Raw genomic sequence first — 18,279 nt, 5'->3', positions numbered from 1 at the left:
TAATAACGACATGATAGTCATTATTCAATAACATTCCTAATTAGCCAGATATAATCGATTATATCTGTATAATCAGTATTTACTCACTGTTCACCAGCGTTGGAACACATAATAAATATAAGCTCTTGTTCTATAATGAAAGTTGTTCTATAAAAAAAATTATTTATTTATGTCAAGTGAATAGTAATGGAGAGTAGGTGAACAAGAGTGTGAGAGAGAAGTACTGTATAGACGTGTGTGCTTGTGTGAGAAAGAAGGAATGTATAGGATTGATTGAAAGATACATTGACAGAGCATCAGGTACGCGCGCGCGCGCGCGCGAAATTATTATTTTTTCCTTATAATATTACTATTGTGTATGGTGTTCTATGAGAGAGAACGAGTGAGAGTGAATGTCGAGAGAGAATGATTGTACTGAGCGAGCGGTGGGAGGGGAGCACGTGTGTGAGAGAGAGGGAATGTATATGATTGAGAGGAAGAAACTTTGACAGAGCAGAGTCTTCTATGAGAGAGAATGAGTGAGAGTGAGGTTTGAGCATGGTGTCGAGAGAGAAAAAGGGTATCGATCAAGCGGGGGGAGCGGAGTTGTGGGGAGAGAAATACCCCTCAATGACGTCATAGTTTCGATAGGATAGGTGTGACGTCATTTACGCGTGACGTCATTCATGGGCGTTCTGTACATAGTGGGCGATCTCCGCATACGACACCGTGATTCGCATGCACAAGTAACGTTTCCATTTACATAGTTCTCTCAATGTAACGTCCTTTGTGATAATGGATTCTGAGCACTGAATTTCAACATAAACATCAACATAGTTATTCTCCAATTTTGATTTGATGGCTATTCCAAGTGAAAAAAATGCTTATTTCCTATCAAATACTTTTTTCCTATCATTAATACTAAACAAATTGTGTACAGGTGAATAAATAACCATTGGCCCTACTTTCAGTAGCAATAATTATTATTCAAACAAACTGCAATCAAAAAATTGTATAAAAATCTGGTGAGGTAGCCTACACACACACAACTTTCCTTGCTCTCTGAACTGCAAGGGAGTTCTTGAAAGAGAATAACTAAGGAGAATAAGATAGTTGATGATTGGTGGCTACATATTTGAAACCACAATCATACTATTGTATAATTATTATATTGTTTTCAGAGTACGTTTTCCTTTGTATAAATTTTGTGAAATTTGATGATTCTTTCAAAAGTTGTCAAAACAGCTGTTCTACAGACAAAATATCTGGACTATGTGTTCTTCTGAATAAATAACTGCTCTACCTACCTAACTCATGCACGAGAAGGAGGTTACAAAGTCCAATTCTCAAGGATGGGGTGGACCCCGTGTTAGTTTCCCAGGAAGGAGACTCATGCCAGTTGATAGAGTTGATGAATCTTATGTGAATTTAAAAAAAATCGGTCAAGTCATTTTTGATAAAATCGTGATAGAAATTTAACAAAATCAATTTTTCTCAAGAATATTAAGGAGCTCCTGGAAATTTCCCATAAATGAGACTCATGTCAGTTGACAGAGCTTATAAATTGCTATCCAGGGTATAAATTTGAAGAAAATCGTTGTAGCCGTTTTCGAGAAAATAGTGAAATATGGTTTTTTAGTCATTATCTGCCTTTTTCCCGCCATTTTGAATTGCATTTTATTGAGTTTCTTATTGTCGGATCCTCATGGTATAAGGACCCTAAGATTAAAATTTCAAGTCAATCAGTTGATATTAGGAATAGATTTATCATGTTCATAGACATGCTACACACACATACACAGACACAGACCAACACCCAAAAATCATGTTTTTGGACTCAGGGGGCCTTGAAACGTACCGGTATAGAAAACTTGAAATTAGGGTACGCTTTTTTTTGGAAAGCAATACTTTCCTTACCTATGGTAACAGGGCAAGGAAAGTAAAAAAATGCTTGAAATCACTTCACTTATGGCGGGCTACTTTAATCAAATTAATAAAAACAATATAAAACTTGTAGTACCCTTAAATGACAAGAATATCCTTGGATGCATTTCTATGAAATACGTTCATAAGTTGAAATTGTATTTTCATGCGGAAACAAGACAATTTTTTATTAATATAATTCTCATTATTGCATCCTATCGATCTGCTATCTCCATATCGTTGAGTAATATTTATTGTTTCATATTCTGACGTTTGATTTCACTAAATTCATATTGTTTATTTATTTATTTATAGTTGGCTGATTATTATTACTGAATTCATGTTGGCTATTATTACTGAATCATTGATGTTTAGACTACAGTTTTGAAATAGTGAGGTCCATGTTATAATGGCAGTGGAGGAGAAGATTGCGCCGTCTGCTTTGTCGAATGATAGACAAGGATAGCAAAAAGCAACACCGATGTTAATCAAATACTGCTATTATGAAGTGCACCTCATTATTGAATCTAATCTAGTACTGTAAGCTACATATTATAATGAAATATAGTCATCTGTACACTGTACTTGAAATAATCTTTCCTCATTTTCAAATCTTACAACCATTTAGTTATTGTATATTTGTAAAACAATTTTCGTTTCCTATTATCTCTATATTCCTCTTCAAATTACGTTTCTCATCTTTTAATCTTTTTCAACTCATACACAGTACCAGAATCTGTATGACTATAGATGCACAAAATCACAATTGCATTCAACTACCATAAAATGGTGTCATTGTGTAGATATTCTTTCAATGGAGGACACCATTTTAAGACGGTTGAATGTTGTTGGATTTTGTTACAGCTAGCAAATCCTTATTTATCCGTTATCTGTGTTGTTTTGGAGGTGATTTGGCAAATATCCATATTCAATGAAAATGACTTGAAATTTTGTCATAACATTTTGTCATATTCATAACAATTTGAGAATCTCAAAATGTACTTCCTTCATCCAACATCTTTGTTGAATCACTATAGTTGTGGATTTTAATGTTTTTAATGGGAATTTCTTGTTCTCCATCATATTGCTGTTTTTCGATACCTACTCAAACCATTTGATCATTCACTACCTCCGTTTACGGAGGTGATGGATCATTTCTGTACTTTCAGGGGTGGTATGAAGAAACTAGACCATAAAATGAAAAAATAACAATAAAATTATACTTTTATTAATAAATAGAATTGCCCAGTTTTATGTACAGCTGTTTTCATGTATTTGTATAATCTGGTTTTTTGATGGATATAATATGATTGATTTTTTGAGATTTCAAAAATGTTTTTTTCTTTTGCCAGGTGGATTACAATACTGGCTTGATGTCATCGGGTACTGGTTTTTCGCATACACGAGCCAGGAATGCTGGAAAACAAGAATAGAATTGGAAAATTAAAGTCAGTAAACAATACATTGAACACGAGTAGAAATTAAATTACTTGCTCTCACGTATGAGAAGGGGAATAAATATTTTTAGTATCCGAATTAGTAGGTAGTCTATAATCGGATTCTATTCTTATATCATATTCATAAGATATATTATTATCTTCTTATCTTCATGAGTGTTAATGAAAATATTCTCAGCAGATTCAATAAAAATAATAAATCAATTTATTTTCCATTTCTTACAGTACCGAATATATAGAGCATGAAATTACCATAGTTACGGAAATAATTACAAGATAACTAAAAATCACAATCATACCCTAAAGAGCATTACAGAAAATCATTATTATGGAAAATAATTTCAAAGGCTACAAAAACCTGTTTGAACAGAAAAAAGTCCAAAAATTTGTTAGTTTATAACAACTCTCCAGTATAATTTATTCCAGTAATTTTTGATCTTGATTATCAGATTGAATGATTTGAATAAAACGAGTGAGAATTCAAAATAAATCAATAAAAATATGAATATTTTATTATAAAACTCGGAATAAAATCATTCATTTTCCAAAGTATTTCCTTTCCGTTATAAGTTATTTGTTCCATTTTTCTAGCAAGTCTTTTTGGTCCAAGTCTTTGGTATGATATCTTTTTATGCAGTTTCAGAGATCTACCGTACTGATTTAAATGTCAATTCTGAATAAAGACTGTCAATTTCACATTTGAATAAAAGAAAATCATTGCACTCACCTTCTTTATTCTAGGGATTAGAAATAATATAATTTCAAATCCTAGTTTTTGCTCTAGAATTGAATATAGCTGGCTATCATTAAATTGTTTCTGATTATAAACTCTCGAAAATGTGCTACCTGCTAAGAACTCTTAATAAAATTTTGGTGAGTAATATTAAATCGATTTACTTTCTGTTAGAATAATGTTGTTGTAAATTGTTTTCTACAATAATAATAGATATGAATAGTTCAATTCATCAATTTATAGTTTTCGAGTCAGGACTATTCAATAAAGATTTATCCACATTATAGTCATCAATGCTGCCTCCTAGTCCTATTTTAAGATTGTTTTGTTGTATTATTGCTTTCATAATCCTTTTTGATTCTTGTTAGCAACGTTATGGAATTCATTGTAAAACTTTTTGAATATTGATACTTTTCTTTCATAATTGAAAAAAACTGATTCCATTGTCAACCCCATTTTCTTAGATAATACTGCACTTCTTTATCGATCAATATACAATTTAATAATAAAGTGAAATTGACTATAAAATCAGTGTTTCTAATTAAATAAATATAGTTGATTGTATTAGGATAGTCAATCTTATGTGAGCTGATTAAAAATATATCTCGTTGCAGAGATTTCCTCATCTACCATTATAAATGACGTCCAAGCTAGAATTCGTATAAAAATTATATTTGAATACTGAGTCATTCTCCAACATATCATTTATGTTAAAAACAAAACTTGGAAAAGTGATGTATTAGAAGCAAAAATCTAGAGCGAATTCAAATGATGTTGAAAACAGAATCTTCTAGATGAATAGAAGAGCAGCTAAAAAAAATACGATACAAAATGTTAAAAGGCAATAGAAAAGTCTATTTGAAAACACAGAGCAGCATAGCAGATAGTTTGAGACAGAAGCTGCAGAAAAAAGCGATTGCATTTTCTTGTTAGAAAAACAAAAAGAGATAGAATTAAGTAAAAAAACAAAGAGAATAATTGAAAAACAAGCTGATAATTAAGTTCAATAGAATAAAAAAAATCATAATTCAATCTCTCCAAAAAATTAGAAATTTCAGTTGCCAGTCGGATGACCTTTAATAATTCTCAGTCGGTATAATCTCTAATCAATAATATATATTTTTTTCTTACTAGAAAATGTTACTCAATCAAATCAGTATTTAACATCATGCGTATCACTTGTTATTACTGACGTAGGCTACGTCTTGTTTTATTGCTTATATTATCAAGCATACCCCATATCATAAAAAATAGAATATCGAACACTCTCTCCTTCCCTTATAAAAGCAGTATTTTATAAAATTGATAATGGTGTTAGATCGAAGAAAGAGATGAAGGAACAATGTAACAGCTTGAGAACTGAAGTAATAAATGTGAATGCAAAATTTATAAATGTGTAGCTCAGGGATATGTGTGGCTTTTACTTTAATACATTTCTCATGAGTCTGATGCCCACAAATTTAATGTATAAAAATTGTGCCATTGTTAATGGAATTTATGTTGAATAAAAGCAGATGACTTATGCTTGTGAATTAGTATTTGAATTTATAATCTTAAACTTGATTAATACATTAATACCGTAGTTTGAAAAGAAAGAATTGTGGAGATGATGCAGAGTTGATTTGTTATAATATTGTGACATTATTTGTTATAGTTTGATGTAACATTGTGTTCATTTTGTGAAAGTCTCTGTTGTAATTATTGTTATTGTGCAAAATATGTCTAATTGTGTTTCTGAACAAATCAAATGTTATTACTCCAAATTAAAATTACAAGAGTGAAAAGCAACTAATGAGGAGTATTTTGATATAATTATAATTTATTTGGTACAATGTTCTGTGTGTTTTTTGTAGGAATGAAAATATTATTCGAGAATAATAGATCATTGAAGATTCCTATACCGTACATTCATATAAAACCTCTAAAGTTGAAAATACAGGATATTTTCATGAAATAGGTAATGTTACGTTTTTTTTGTCAATAAATTGAGATATGAATTTCATAATTAACATAAAGGAACATTTTAGACGTATGATATAGTACAAGACATTGACATTAGATAATCACAATATTGTTATAAAGAATCACATGAAAGAAAACATTAAAGTTGACAAATTAAATTGATGCTCTTGTATTATAAGGCATTACCATTGTCGACACAGACACATATAATATGACAACAGATAAAAATGATGAAAATTAAAAGATATTTTCGAAAAACGAAGATTTTTTTTCTAAAAATCTGAATATTTTTCGAAAATACACAACAGAGATAAATGAACACGTATCACGTTCATTTCAGTTAAATTATTTTTTCGTTATTCACATTCAGTTTTTTGGTCATTATTTTCTTTTGTCACTTACGAATTTTTTGATATTTAGATTATTTGTTTTGTAGATCCATGACGAATCTATGGTGCCATCATCCTCTTGAGGAAAGCTGCAAAAATTATCGCAAAAACATGCATATAAAGGAAGGGTTCAAGCGAGTACAACTATGGTATCAAAATCTGAAAAAAGTTTACAGTGCATCAAAAAATACAGGTATAAAAATGAGTTCTCTATGTAAAATATTCGAAAATAGGTAAATTATGATTCAACACATGGTTTGGGGGATGAGAAAAAATTGTTCAACTTGGATAGATAGGCTATCTAGGGAAAATACAACATATAATGTATGGGATGTAATGTAAAATATTGGAAAACAGGAAGAATTCATGGCGAATCCCACATAGTTTGAAAAAAAACTGCTCAAGGTATCTATAGATTGCTCACCAAAAATTCAGGTTTCAGAATGCAAACTAAAAATGTGTAAAATTTATTTAAAAAATGGGCAGAGCTCATGATTCAATTCACGGTTTAAAAGAAACTGTTCAAATGTCTAGGAAATTTTTTCACTACATACTAAAACTCAGGTTTAAAACATGATGGAATTGTTTTGTGGGAGACGCTATAATAAATATCCATATGGTAGGGTTCTACTGGGAAGGTAGCTTCAATCTGTTTATTGAATGAGTAGTTGAAAATTTTAGCTGTAAGAAATAGGCAGAAGTAAAAAATCATCATTTTAAAAATATTTAAAGTTAGGGAATGAAAATTCCGGACAAGAAGGTCACGCAGGTTCAAAAGTTATTGAGCTAGTTTCAGGTAATAGGGCTATAAGGGATTTTCAAAGAAAAAACCAATTACCAACTAGCGAATATTCTTCTCCTTCCCTTTGAAGCTTATTTCAGAAGTATGTGCCATATTTTCATTTATGTTTCATGAGGACCTCCTATATACTACCGTAGGCTATATAGGAAGTCCTTGTTTCATGTACGGTATCTTTTGAGGCCATGCACTGTTTGAGCATATTAGTTTCTTCGAATAGTAGTATTTAGAAGTTAATTTTGCACAGCTACATATCGTATTCAGGATGACACATTTATATTATACTAACTGCTGATAACTTCACGATCGAAATCGATCTGGTATATTTTCAAGTGAGAACATTGTGGCTATTCATATTTCAATCAACTAAAGCTGAACTAGAGGGAATCTAACAAAGAAAGAAACTAAAAATTTGTTATAAATAGCTAATAATGCAAGCTTAATGCATGAAATCTACCACTAGATAAAACCAAAATTACTTAAATCTACTCACACTCTTAATATCTACATTTATTATTGTTCTAAATTTCATGAGCATGGAAAAATTGACAGAAATGAGCCAGAAAAAATATAGATTTTTATAGAATACTAAATCGAATCAATATTGAACATTAGTTTGACTGGTTCGTTACTATTTTTCTATTATTATTATTCATACATTCATCGAGAGAATTTCTGATCAATAAGAAGCTTTTTCTGACACATTTCTGGCAAGCTGAAACTCATTTTTAAAGGTGATGCTAGCTACTTAATAGGCAAAACTTCAAAATTGCTATAGCTCAGATCCTACGCACTCAACAATATTGTGAAGCAAGCTTTCAAAAAGCAAGCCATTGTAAAATGTTGTCACACTCATTTCTAATAATTGAAAAACAAGCTATAATATTGAAAATAGATCCCTAGTCTATTTCAATACTGATAATTCTTTCTCCACAAATGACATTGAGAGTCATTTCAGAAAGGCTATTATTACACCTATTCATTAAGAAATTACTGTGATTAATGTAATTCATTTAATTAGAAAAATAGTAATTTATTTAATCATTCAGAATCACACAACTCACAGAAAAGTACCACAGGCTTATAAGCCCAAAACGGTTCAAATTCTAAAATCTTTTGAATGTCCCTCAGTTCACGTCCATCCATCCCTTAAATCAGTTCAGTACCATTTTACATCACGGATTTCAGTTGATCACGAATCAGCTGTTTGGGAGGGTATCTTTTTTTTAAATAAAATTTTTTTTTAATTTTTCCCATTCTGCGACTATATTGGATGAAAATTACATGTTTATTCACAAGTAGCTGAGCAAAATTTTTTTAGTAAAAGAGAATAAAGTATAGAGAATGTAGTAAAGGAGAATATAAACTCTAGCTTTGCTCTGCTAGAATTCGACTAAAATTACTCGTTTCTTGTTCATCTCTTCAATCAATGGAGTATCCAAAAAAATAATTCAGGGAGGGGGGGTCATACTGTAATATTGGTGCATAAAGCACCTAAACTTTGAGGAAACCCTGGGGGGTATGGAATATCTTCATGAAATGGGAGTTATACCCCCAGAAAATTTTGCAAAAATACCTTTAATTTGATTCGATTTTACGCTATGTGAACTTTAAAAAATTTCCCAATCAATTTTTTCTTGTGCTGTGCAGGCTACTCATTATTTTGATTTCCCCTTGGAAATATCATGGTCTATGGTATTTTAGATCAAAATAACAAATAGAATGCGATGGAATTGAATTTTATTAGTCATTAAATTGTTTCAAAGAAAATCATGATGTTGTAGTATCCCAGGGTAGGCCTACTCTTTATTTGAGAAAGCATGCTATAATAATTTCCCCATATTATAATTATCATTGTGCTATTCCCTCAAATCTTATACTGTATATATTTTCGGTTTATACAATATAATGGAAATATGACATTCGAAGTTAATTCTTGTGTCTCAAATTCAATAATTAGTGGCTGATCTGGCCACAAAAAAGTTAGGTCTCATTTCAGGGAGGATATATCCCCCCCTGGATACGCCACTGTCTGCAATAAATTGTTTCAACTTATTCAGCTGTAATATTGCATTCTTGCACCAGTCTAGAGTATCTATTGCTCGATGAGCTCGCTGTTTTGCAAACAGTTGATGGACTTCTACTCATGGACAGGCTTTTCTAATAAATCATTGACGATAATATTTTTCAACCGTTGAGACATCTTTGTTACTTCCACTGAAACAAACTTATATTTTTGCTATTTCTATTATACTGTAAAGGTGAAATAAAATAATATGCTACTACTACTAGTCTTTTGTAAACCATTACTCTTGTGCACTAAAAATGCTAGATTGTGCAATTTTTTTAAGTATTTAGAAAAAATGTTAACTTACGGATGTAGGGGACCATGCCGTCATCATCTTCAGGGTCCAGGCAGTCCTTAAGGACCTCATCGACTTCCTTCTCAGTTAACCTTTCACCTTTATAGAAAAATACAAGTAAATAACATCCATTAATACTGATTACACTACAATCGCATTATCTGAGTTGACACTTGTTTCATAGTTCATCCAGTCATGACAGAGTCTACGCCTACAGTAAAATGAGTGAATCAATCCATTAGGGAGTAACTAATTTTGTTTAGAATTAACCTTCTAATCTCTATAGAGAATTTTTCGTTATTCTTGTTTTGCTGAGAGTTATATCCAAACGAGGATTTTGATCATTCATTGAAGCAAAACTGTGTGAATGAAGCATCACAAAAACGTTTTTTCATCTGCTACTACTTGCATACTAATTAGTTCCTTATAATTATTCAGCAAGTAGTACTTTTGTTTTGCCAGCGTAATGTGAAGATTTCATTTTAATGGTATTGGAATTTGTATAATTTTTCCTGTTCTGGATTTATTGTATGTAAGTTGATTCTATTATTGTTTTGAGAAATAAAATTATATTGAGAGATTAATCTGTATTTTAAACAATAATAAATCGTGGATCGTTTGTTATCAAAGTATATATATATATATATCTTATTTTAATGAAATGCCTCTAAGAATAGAAAATCTACATTTTGATTACTATTCAAACCTACTTTGATTGTGTAAAGTATGACATTTTTGTGTGATTTGATTATTTCTTACTTGAATTTTTTATAAACTCTGATTGCATTTTTGATTACTGAGTCATTGAACATTTTTCTTCCATAAATTGAATACTTATTCGTTTATTAAAATATATAGTGTCTAAAAGCGATTGATTTAAAGGATGAATTGGCTCACCAAGAGACAAGAGAATGTGAGAGAGTTCAGCGCCAACCATGAGACCGTTCTCAGCCTTGTCGTAGAGCTTCAAGCACTCGATGAAGTCCTCATAGACTCCATTGTCCTTGTCCTTCCTGGCCTGGCTGAAGATTGGCAGGAACTCCTCGAATGTGAAGGTCTTCTCACCTGCAATCATCCCAAAAGTTATCCTGTCAATTTTCTTCATAAATCTGATCTCTAGTATCAGAGCTACTCTCGGATTGTATATTCCATCATACCTACATCAAACTCTCAGCCACAAGTTGAGTATAGTGATATGCCTGTAATCAAATTAAGGCTGTGCAAAGGCTAAAAAAACTTTCTACTGATGATGTTTAAAAAAAAATTCAATTTGTATACTATCAAGCTATCAGAATGAAAAAGTTTCCTCGAGAATTTTTTTCTTTTATACAAGCTATTTTTGGTCATTTTTGGAAAATTAAAAACTTTCTCAAAAATTGATATTTTCAGTCAATCAACTATACCATGGAGAATATATCCTCAAAAATTCATGGATTTATCTCTTATCCAATTTGAAATGATTTGTCCCAAAAATTTAAACTTGATGCGCTCATATCTCAAAAATAATTATCGGAAAATAAATCTCCTGTAATAACTTTTTCATTTTGATAGCTTGATAGTATAAAATAGAAAAACTTCAAAAATATCACCAGTAGAAAGTGTTTTTTAGTCTTTGCACAGCCTTAAAGATAAACTTGAACAGTTTTGTTTGTTGGAATAAACTCAGTGCAAATAGGACTATGTAGGCGGAATTTTTCGGTGCTTGTAGCAAATATTACGACCAAAGAACAGAAAGTGTTTTGTGTTTTAAGCCTACAGGCTACAGTTCACAAATACTAAAATGACTCATTGACTATTTACAACTTTATAAAGACTGTTGTGCCCAACTGATGCTACAGATGCACTAATGATGCTACACCACTGATACTACACATCTACTAATGATGCTCTACTGATGTTACCATTTATACTGTTGCTGCTACTATATTGATACACCCCTGATGCTACTGATATAATAAAGATGCGCTATTGATTCATCACTGATGCAAAATACTTTTTGAGTTTCTCTTTCATTCGATATATAACTCTTATTGCGACTGTAAGTTTGATTTGATAATATTAAAGCTTGTCCTCCTGTTTTCATTTTCGAACACCTCTATTCACGAATAACCCACTATTATTCTAAGAAATAAGGGTTGTTGAAATTCAGAATAATTTTCATGAAAATTCTAAATTTGAGGAAAAAACTGGACAAGGAACAGCCTGTAATGTGTGTTACATTGAAACCCCCAGGAACAATGATAAAAAATATTATTATTCAATTCAACAAGCTACTACCGTTCTGCAGTTTTTTTATTCATATTGATCAACTTCATCATGTTTATTCATTTATGTCCCTGTTCTGTAACTCTTTCATTGTGGAAAAATTGAAGTTGGCGTTTTCCCAAATCTTATCTCCTTCTTCAATAATATTTCCTACTAACTTTTATATCTCTTACTAAATCTTATCTCCTACTAACAATAATATACCACTCACTACTGATTGAATGTGGGGAATATTTACCCTTCTTCTTGGTGCCTCCCAGCTTCTCAATGAGGCCCTGAGTTGGGTTGAGTCCCAGAGCTCTGAGCAGATCGCCAAGGAAGAAGGCGTCCAGGTTGCCGCCACCCTCTGTGTCGTAGATGTTGAAAGCGAAAGTCGCCCCTACAAACAAAACACAAACATTTTTTATTTATTAGTTTATTTTACAAAAACTATACGGTAATCATAATATAGTTATGACCATGGAGGAAATCTAGGCTGAGCCTCTGTACCGTTTCTCTCCCAAATTCTGATTAAAAGTTGATGTCGTCCATGTCTAATATACCAGGTTATTAAATCACACATCACTGCTTCGCCATTCAATTTTCGGTACAGGAATTGAATTAGAATATTTTGTGGGTTGACGTGAGAAATAGAATAAATGAATTTCAATAAATTAAAAACTTGAGAAATATTAATTACATATATAGAAATGACAGAAACACGTAGAATAATAAAGTAGATTCAAATGCTTCATTTGGAATGGTATATGCGGTTCTTCAAGTTTCTTCCTTTTCTCAAGAGATTAATATTATTATATGAATGTTACTCTAATTGGAATGATGTGATATGAATGTGGGAATTTTCAAAAAATAATCATTTTGAAAGCAAAGGTCGTCCCTAAACACCTAAACAATTTTCAAAATTATTAGAATAAATTGCAATGAGAATTATATTTTAAGAGAGCGTCGGACTTGGCTTTGGTGAAGAAGAAACTGAGCGGTGCTTATACATGGGGATTTCTAGAAAAATGTTTCCATCTGCTTAAAGAAGGCTTGTATAAAAAAAAAATTTAACAGTTATAATGAATAAATGAATAACACATAGATGTATATAATACATTCAAATCTCTCAACCAATGGATTATTCCTAGATATATGAAATAAAATTCCAGTTTCCCATAAGAAAAAGAGCCAAATTGACTCATTTTATTTTATAAACTGTGAGTTGCTGGGTCATACGATCTCCTTCAAACAAAAAAGGAATTAGAGATTAATTCTTTTACAGTCAAAAATGTGATAGAAATAATTGATATCTTAATTGGAAATACCAGTGAAATGAAGTATTCAAAGTATTATATAATAACGGCCTATATATAATAACAGCCCAAATGTCAAATATTAAAGAAACATGGGCTGTTGAAATTCAGAATAATTTTCATGAAAATTCTAAATTTGAGGAAAAAAACTGGTCAAGGAACAAGGTCTGTAATGTGTGTTACATTGAAACCCCCAGGAACAATGATAATAAATATTATTATTCAATTCAACAAGCTACTACCGTTCTGCAGTTTTTTTATTCATATTGATCAACTTCATCATGTTTATTCATTTATGTCCCTGTTCTGTAACTCTTTCATTGTGGAAAAATTGAAGTTGGCGTTTTCCCAAATCTTATCTCCTTCTTCAATAATATTTCCTACTAACTTTTATATCTCTTACTAAATCTTATCTCCTACTAACAATAATATACCACTCACTACTGATTGAATGTGGGGAATATTTACCCTTCTTCTTGGTGCCTCCCAGCTTCTCAATGAGGCCCTGAGTTGGGTTGAGTCCCAGAGCTCTGAGCAGATCGCCAAGGAAGAAGGCGTCCAGGTTGCCGCCACCCTCTGTGTCGTAGATGTTGAAAGCGAAAGTCGCCCCTACAAACAAAACACAAACATTTTTTATTTATTAGTTTATTTTACAAAAATTTACTTAACATTTAAATGTTATCTTGATATAAAATAATTAATTGTAGACTCAGTTCTCAAAAAGCTTGAAAGTTCTATACTATATTAGTCAACCTGAACTTATATAGAGAAAAATTAAAAAAAAAATGGCTTACAATAAAACAGTACCTACATTGGTCTTGAATTTCATTTTTCTACATCTAAAGTATATAATTATTACTGAATTGAATGCCAGGAATACTCTAAGAAGAATGAATTTGTTAATCATTTTTTAGAAGCTGATACATTCCAATGTAGTAATAAATAAATAGTACCGAATGCTTCACAGTAATTATGAAATTTACTTATTTGATTTTCATCTCATTCAATGATTTTCCATCAAAGAAGTTTAACAGGAAATTCTCATTTCACACCAGTTATAATTTTCAAGTCGTTATTGTTCAGAATTGTGCATACTCCATGAATCTGAAACATGAAATAGTTTCGGATGTGAATGTGTATGGCGGTGACGTCATTATTTGAGTTTCAAAAGCGGCCAGTACTAATAATAGGCGAAGAGAGAGAATCGTGTGCCCTGTGCCAATAATCTCTCCTCCGACGGCTCTCGCCTTATAAGACTACGGAGCAAGCGACCTCTAGCGAGATCCAGATCAACTAGCCGACTAGGATTTCGCTTGCACTTTTTATAGCACTATGAAGTTGTTAGATAAAACTGACTCATTTTTTCCGAAATTCATAAAAATAAGAGCTTGAGAAAAATGGTTATAGTGATAAGAACATGTTGTGATGAGGATGGTGAAATTGGATGATTAGATGAGTGACATGCTCTCGTTACTCCTGTTGGACGCGTGATTGCTGGTTGAAACCAATTACTCCACTGACTGACAGTTGTCAAAAAACTTCAAAAAAATCATAATACTGTATAGCTTGATTGTTATCAAGCTATATTATTTTTTGTTTTATTGTTATATTACTATAACTTGATAACAATCAAGCTATCTATTAGGTACTATAGCAATAGGTAACAGAATGAACGATAGTTTTTTTATAGCTGAATAGTTACGGATATATGTATTTATGATTTTATTGTTGAATTGAAGCTAATTTTCGGTGGTTCAGAATCCATGTCAATTGGTAGGTACATTGAAATAAATTCGTTATTTAAACCGTTAACCTTGCACAAACCCAGAGCACAAAGTTTAGGCATTCTCAGCAAAAAGTTAATAATAAGAACTTCAGTGGAAGCACAAATCACTAGACGCCAGCTTTACTTACTGAAAGTTATTTATTATAAGCTACAAAACCACGTTCTTGTGCTTCGGAAACCACTCATCATCTTCCTTCCCACATATAGGAGCATATTACTCATGCATAAAACCTTGGGTTTATTTTTACATCATTCTCAGATAGAGGAATTATCTGATTATTAATATATTCCATTGGAACTAAATACTCTTTCGAGAAAACTATTACGATAGGAGCTTCTATTCTGATAACTTCACTAGGTAAGTACTCGAAATTTGAATAGAATAATTAATTTGTCATTTACAATCTGATTCGATTTGTTCGGTTTCAGTTCAATTATTTTCATAATGGAAGTGAGAATCTGTCACTATTTGTAGTGCCAGTGACTCCAATTCTACATTACAATAAATTCAGTCGAACAAATAGAAATGTATTCTCCGAGCTTCACAGTTTTAGTAACTGGAAGACCTCATTGAGACATTTTTACTGCTAAAATATGAGAAAACTTTATATTTAAAAATAAGTTTCCTCATATTGCAGCCTACTTTGTATCTTCCTACCCAGAGTTACGACTTCGCTACATATTACTGCTACATCTTTTCATTATAGCTTTTATTTATAGCAGTCATTCTAGATTCTCTCATTTTAAAAGTGCGTTGAAAGAACAGTTGAGGAGTGAAACAGTGAAAGAGTATAAGAGTATGGTGATAACTTATGATTATACGCACCCCTTATCCATTATAAAGATTAATAGTCCATTGAACCCATTAAACCAATCATTATTATCATTTTATAGGATTATTTTCATCCTCCATTCTTTAAGGCTACTAGTATCTCATAGATATTGATTTATTCATTCTTAAAAATGAATACTAAGAGAACTTGTCAATATTAGGACCGAAACAGAAAGCAAAATAATTATTTGAAATGTCACTCAGTCTAAGAGCATTAATATGATTTTTTAAATGATGTCTTCCTTGAGATTTTTTCCCAGTATAGGCTAATTGAATTGATTGTAATTTTTTCTTATCCTGTTAACTCATGCCTGCCTGGATATCCTTGTCTGGAATCAATTTTTACCTTGGGCGAAACTCCAAGTCAAGATGGAATATAAAACAAAAGTCTCAACAAGAGCTGTATCAGACAAGAAATGATTGATATATTTACAGAATAGCAGAATTCAATGAGTGAAAATTTCTTATAGTATAAGGCTCATTAACATTTCAAGAAATCTTGAAAATTATGAGAAGGTACGTTTTCCTAACATTTTGTTACTGAAAATAAGAGTATGGAAATATTGATTAGAATGAATAATTGTTGTTTACTCACTCTCAACGTCATCACTGCTCACATCAGCCTGAAAAATTTTAATGATTGAGTTAAATAAATGTTTTTTCAATCAGAGAACACTCTTCATAAAAATATGTACAGTATTCATTCAAAATGAGTATTTCCAACTCCAGCTTGGTCCCTTGTGAAATTCCATTCTCAATGAGATGAAAAATGAAAATAAATCTGCTTATTTATTTATGCTGTTAAGCTCAGAATGTCTTGGAGTATTCTAGTTTTCTCAATCAGATCAATGAGACTTAAATTCTCTGTGATCAATATCAGAGATTGATTAGATTACTAGCTGAATGATTAATCAGGTAAAATAGCTAAATTATTAATAAGATATTCTATCCCTTGATAGCCTATATTTCATAATTATGTTGGGTCTAATGATCATGTGGATTGTATATAATGCTCTGAACAATCTCTCTATAGGGTTATAGGGTGAAATTCACCAATTTGAAATTGCTTCTCTTGATATTGATATAATTTACTTTTTGATATCATGTATAGTTTATGCACTGAGATGTAAACAACCACAGCCAAGAGTGATAACAGGGTCAACCCTATAATTTATTCCACACATTTTTCCCAGGAGAACAGGAAGCTATACGAGAAACTGTATTTATAAAATGTCAAATCGACACACAAAACACATTCAACTCAATTCTGTGAATTTCTAATAGAACTTCCAATCTTCCCAAAATCTCAATTCAACTATTATCTTAATCGATGATAATTCTCAGTGAGAGACTACGTTGAAACGTTTTTAGTCATACGAGAGCCCCATTTCAGCCAATTTTTCAGCCGATGATTTCAAAAATCTTACCATTGCACAAAATATACAGATCTTATCACAATAATATCAGAGATTGATCACTAGTATTTATTCACTTGTATCAACTTCACCACACTTTGATCTAAAATCTAGTAAATTGAAGTACAGTAATAAAAAATGAACGAACAAATCTTACCATTTTGTAAAGTGTATACGATCAGCTAGCCTGCCACGGGACAAAACACAACTGAGACTTGTGCGTCTGTGTTTTGAGTCGACGGCGTTTCTAGATTCTAGATTTCTAGATTTTTGGCACCTTGCCTGGCCTCGTAGGGCGGAGGAGGTGCTCTCCTTACCTCAAAAACTACCCCCTCGACCCCCTTTCTGACTCCTCCGTTCCCCCTTGATCACCCCTAGGGACTCTTTGCCCCAAAAAGCGCCTCCCTCCCTTCAAAAGAACGGCTAAAAAGCCGAGGATCGAAATAGAAATATTTCGGTCCACTTACACTCGTCTTGTGCGCGGTCTAGATAGTTCGGATTATTGTAAATTTAGACCTAGCGGCTGGGGCGGTATGAGAATAATCAAACACTTGTAAAAAACATGATAATGGAACTAATTATAAGAATCATGTTTGTGTGAAATAATAAAAATAAAGAAGAATTAAACTACATGATTTTTGAGTTCTCATGAAGAATCAAAATGATTGTTACTCTGCAGATAAAGAGTTATTGAGGATTCTCATGATTCACAAATGACACCAATTCATAATAAATGATCACCGTTCTCTTCTCTATTTTCTCCTCTTTTCACCTCCACGTTTTCCAATCTTCGCCCTCGTTTTTATGACAATTCCTTCCTCTTTCTTCTCTCTCCGTCCTCTGGGAGACTCGTCATCAATTTTTAATTCCCAATTCAACTTCTTGAGAGAAAACAGATTCTGTATTGCATAGTTCGTTCTTTTCTTACTCAGCTTTGGACTTTTATAGATGCCTATTTTGGACCTGCTGATTTTAGCAACAGCCTAGGGCCTACTCCTTATAAGTGAAACTTAGTCTTCTTTGAACAAATTTTCTTGCTTGGATTTCCTGTCTTCATTTTCTTATGCCTTTATCCAGTATC

The 18,279-nt window shown here is 31.9% G+C and overlaps 1 protein-coding gene across 4 annotated transcripts; it reads right to left on the bottom strand.

The window, feature by feature from the left end:
- Positions 1-3,100: 3,100 nt before the first annotated feature.
- On the bottom strand, positions 3,101-17,907 carry LOC111044212 (myosin light chain 1). 4 transcript variants are annotated; one of them, XM_039434279.1, is made up of 7 exons: positions 17,356-17,907; positions 16,379-16,406; positions 13,634-13,774; positions 10,503-10,670; positions 9,618-9,704; positions 6,457-6,532; positions 3,103-3,318 (listed from the first exon to the last, which is right to left on the bottom strand). In XM_039434279.1, exons 1-6 carry the CDS (start codon positions 17,356-17,358, stop codon positions 6,504-6,506), a joined length of 456 nt encoding a protein of 151 aa, XP_039290213.1. In that variant the 5' UTR covers positions 17,359-17,907; the 3' UTR covers positions 3,103-3,318; positions 6,457-6,503. The 4 variants fall into 4 exon arrangements, 3 of the variants coding, with proteins under 3 accessions (XP_039290211.1, XP_039290212.1, XP_039290213.1); XM_039434277.1 differs by lacking the exon at positions 6,457-6,532 and having other exon boundaries at positions 3,101-3,318; XM_039434278.1 differs by lacking the exon at positions 6,457-6,532 and having other exon boundaries at positions 3,101-3,318; positions 17,211-17,706.
- Positions 17,908-18,279: the final 372 nt, after the last annotated feature.

Source organism: Nilaparvata lugens, chromosome 8, assembly GCF_014356525.2.
Source record: "Nilaparvata lugens isolate BPH chromosome 8, ASM1435652v1, whole genome shotgun sequence".
NCBI lineage: Eukaryota > Metazoa > Arthropoda > Insecta > Hemiptera > Delphacidae > Nilaparvata > Nilaparvata lugens.
This window is presented reverse-complemented; position numbering and strand designations above follow the sequence as displayed.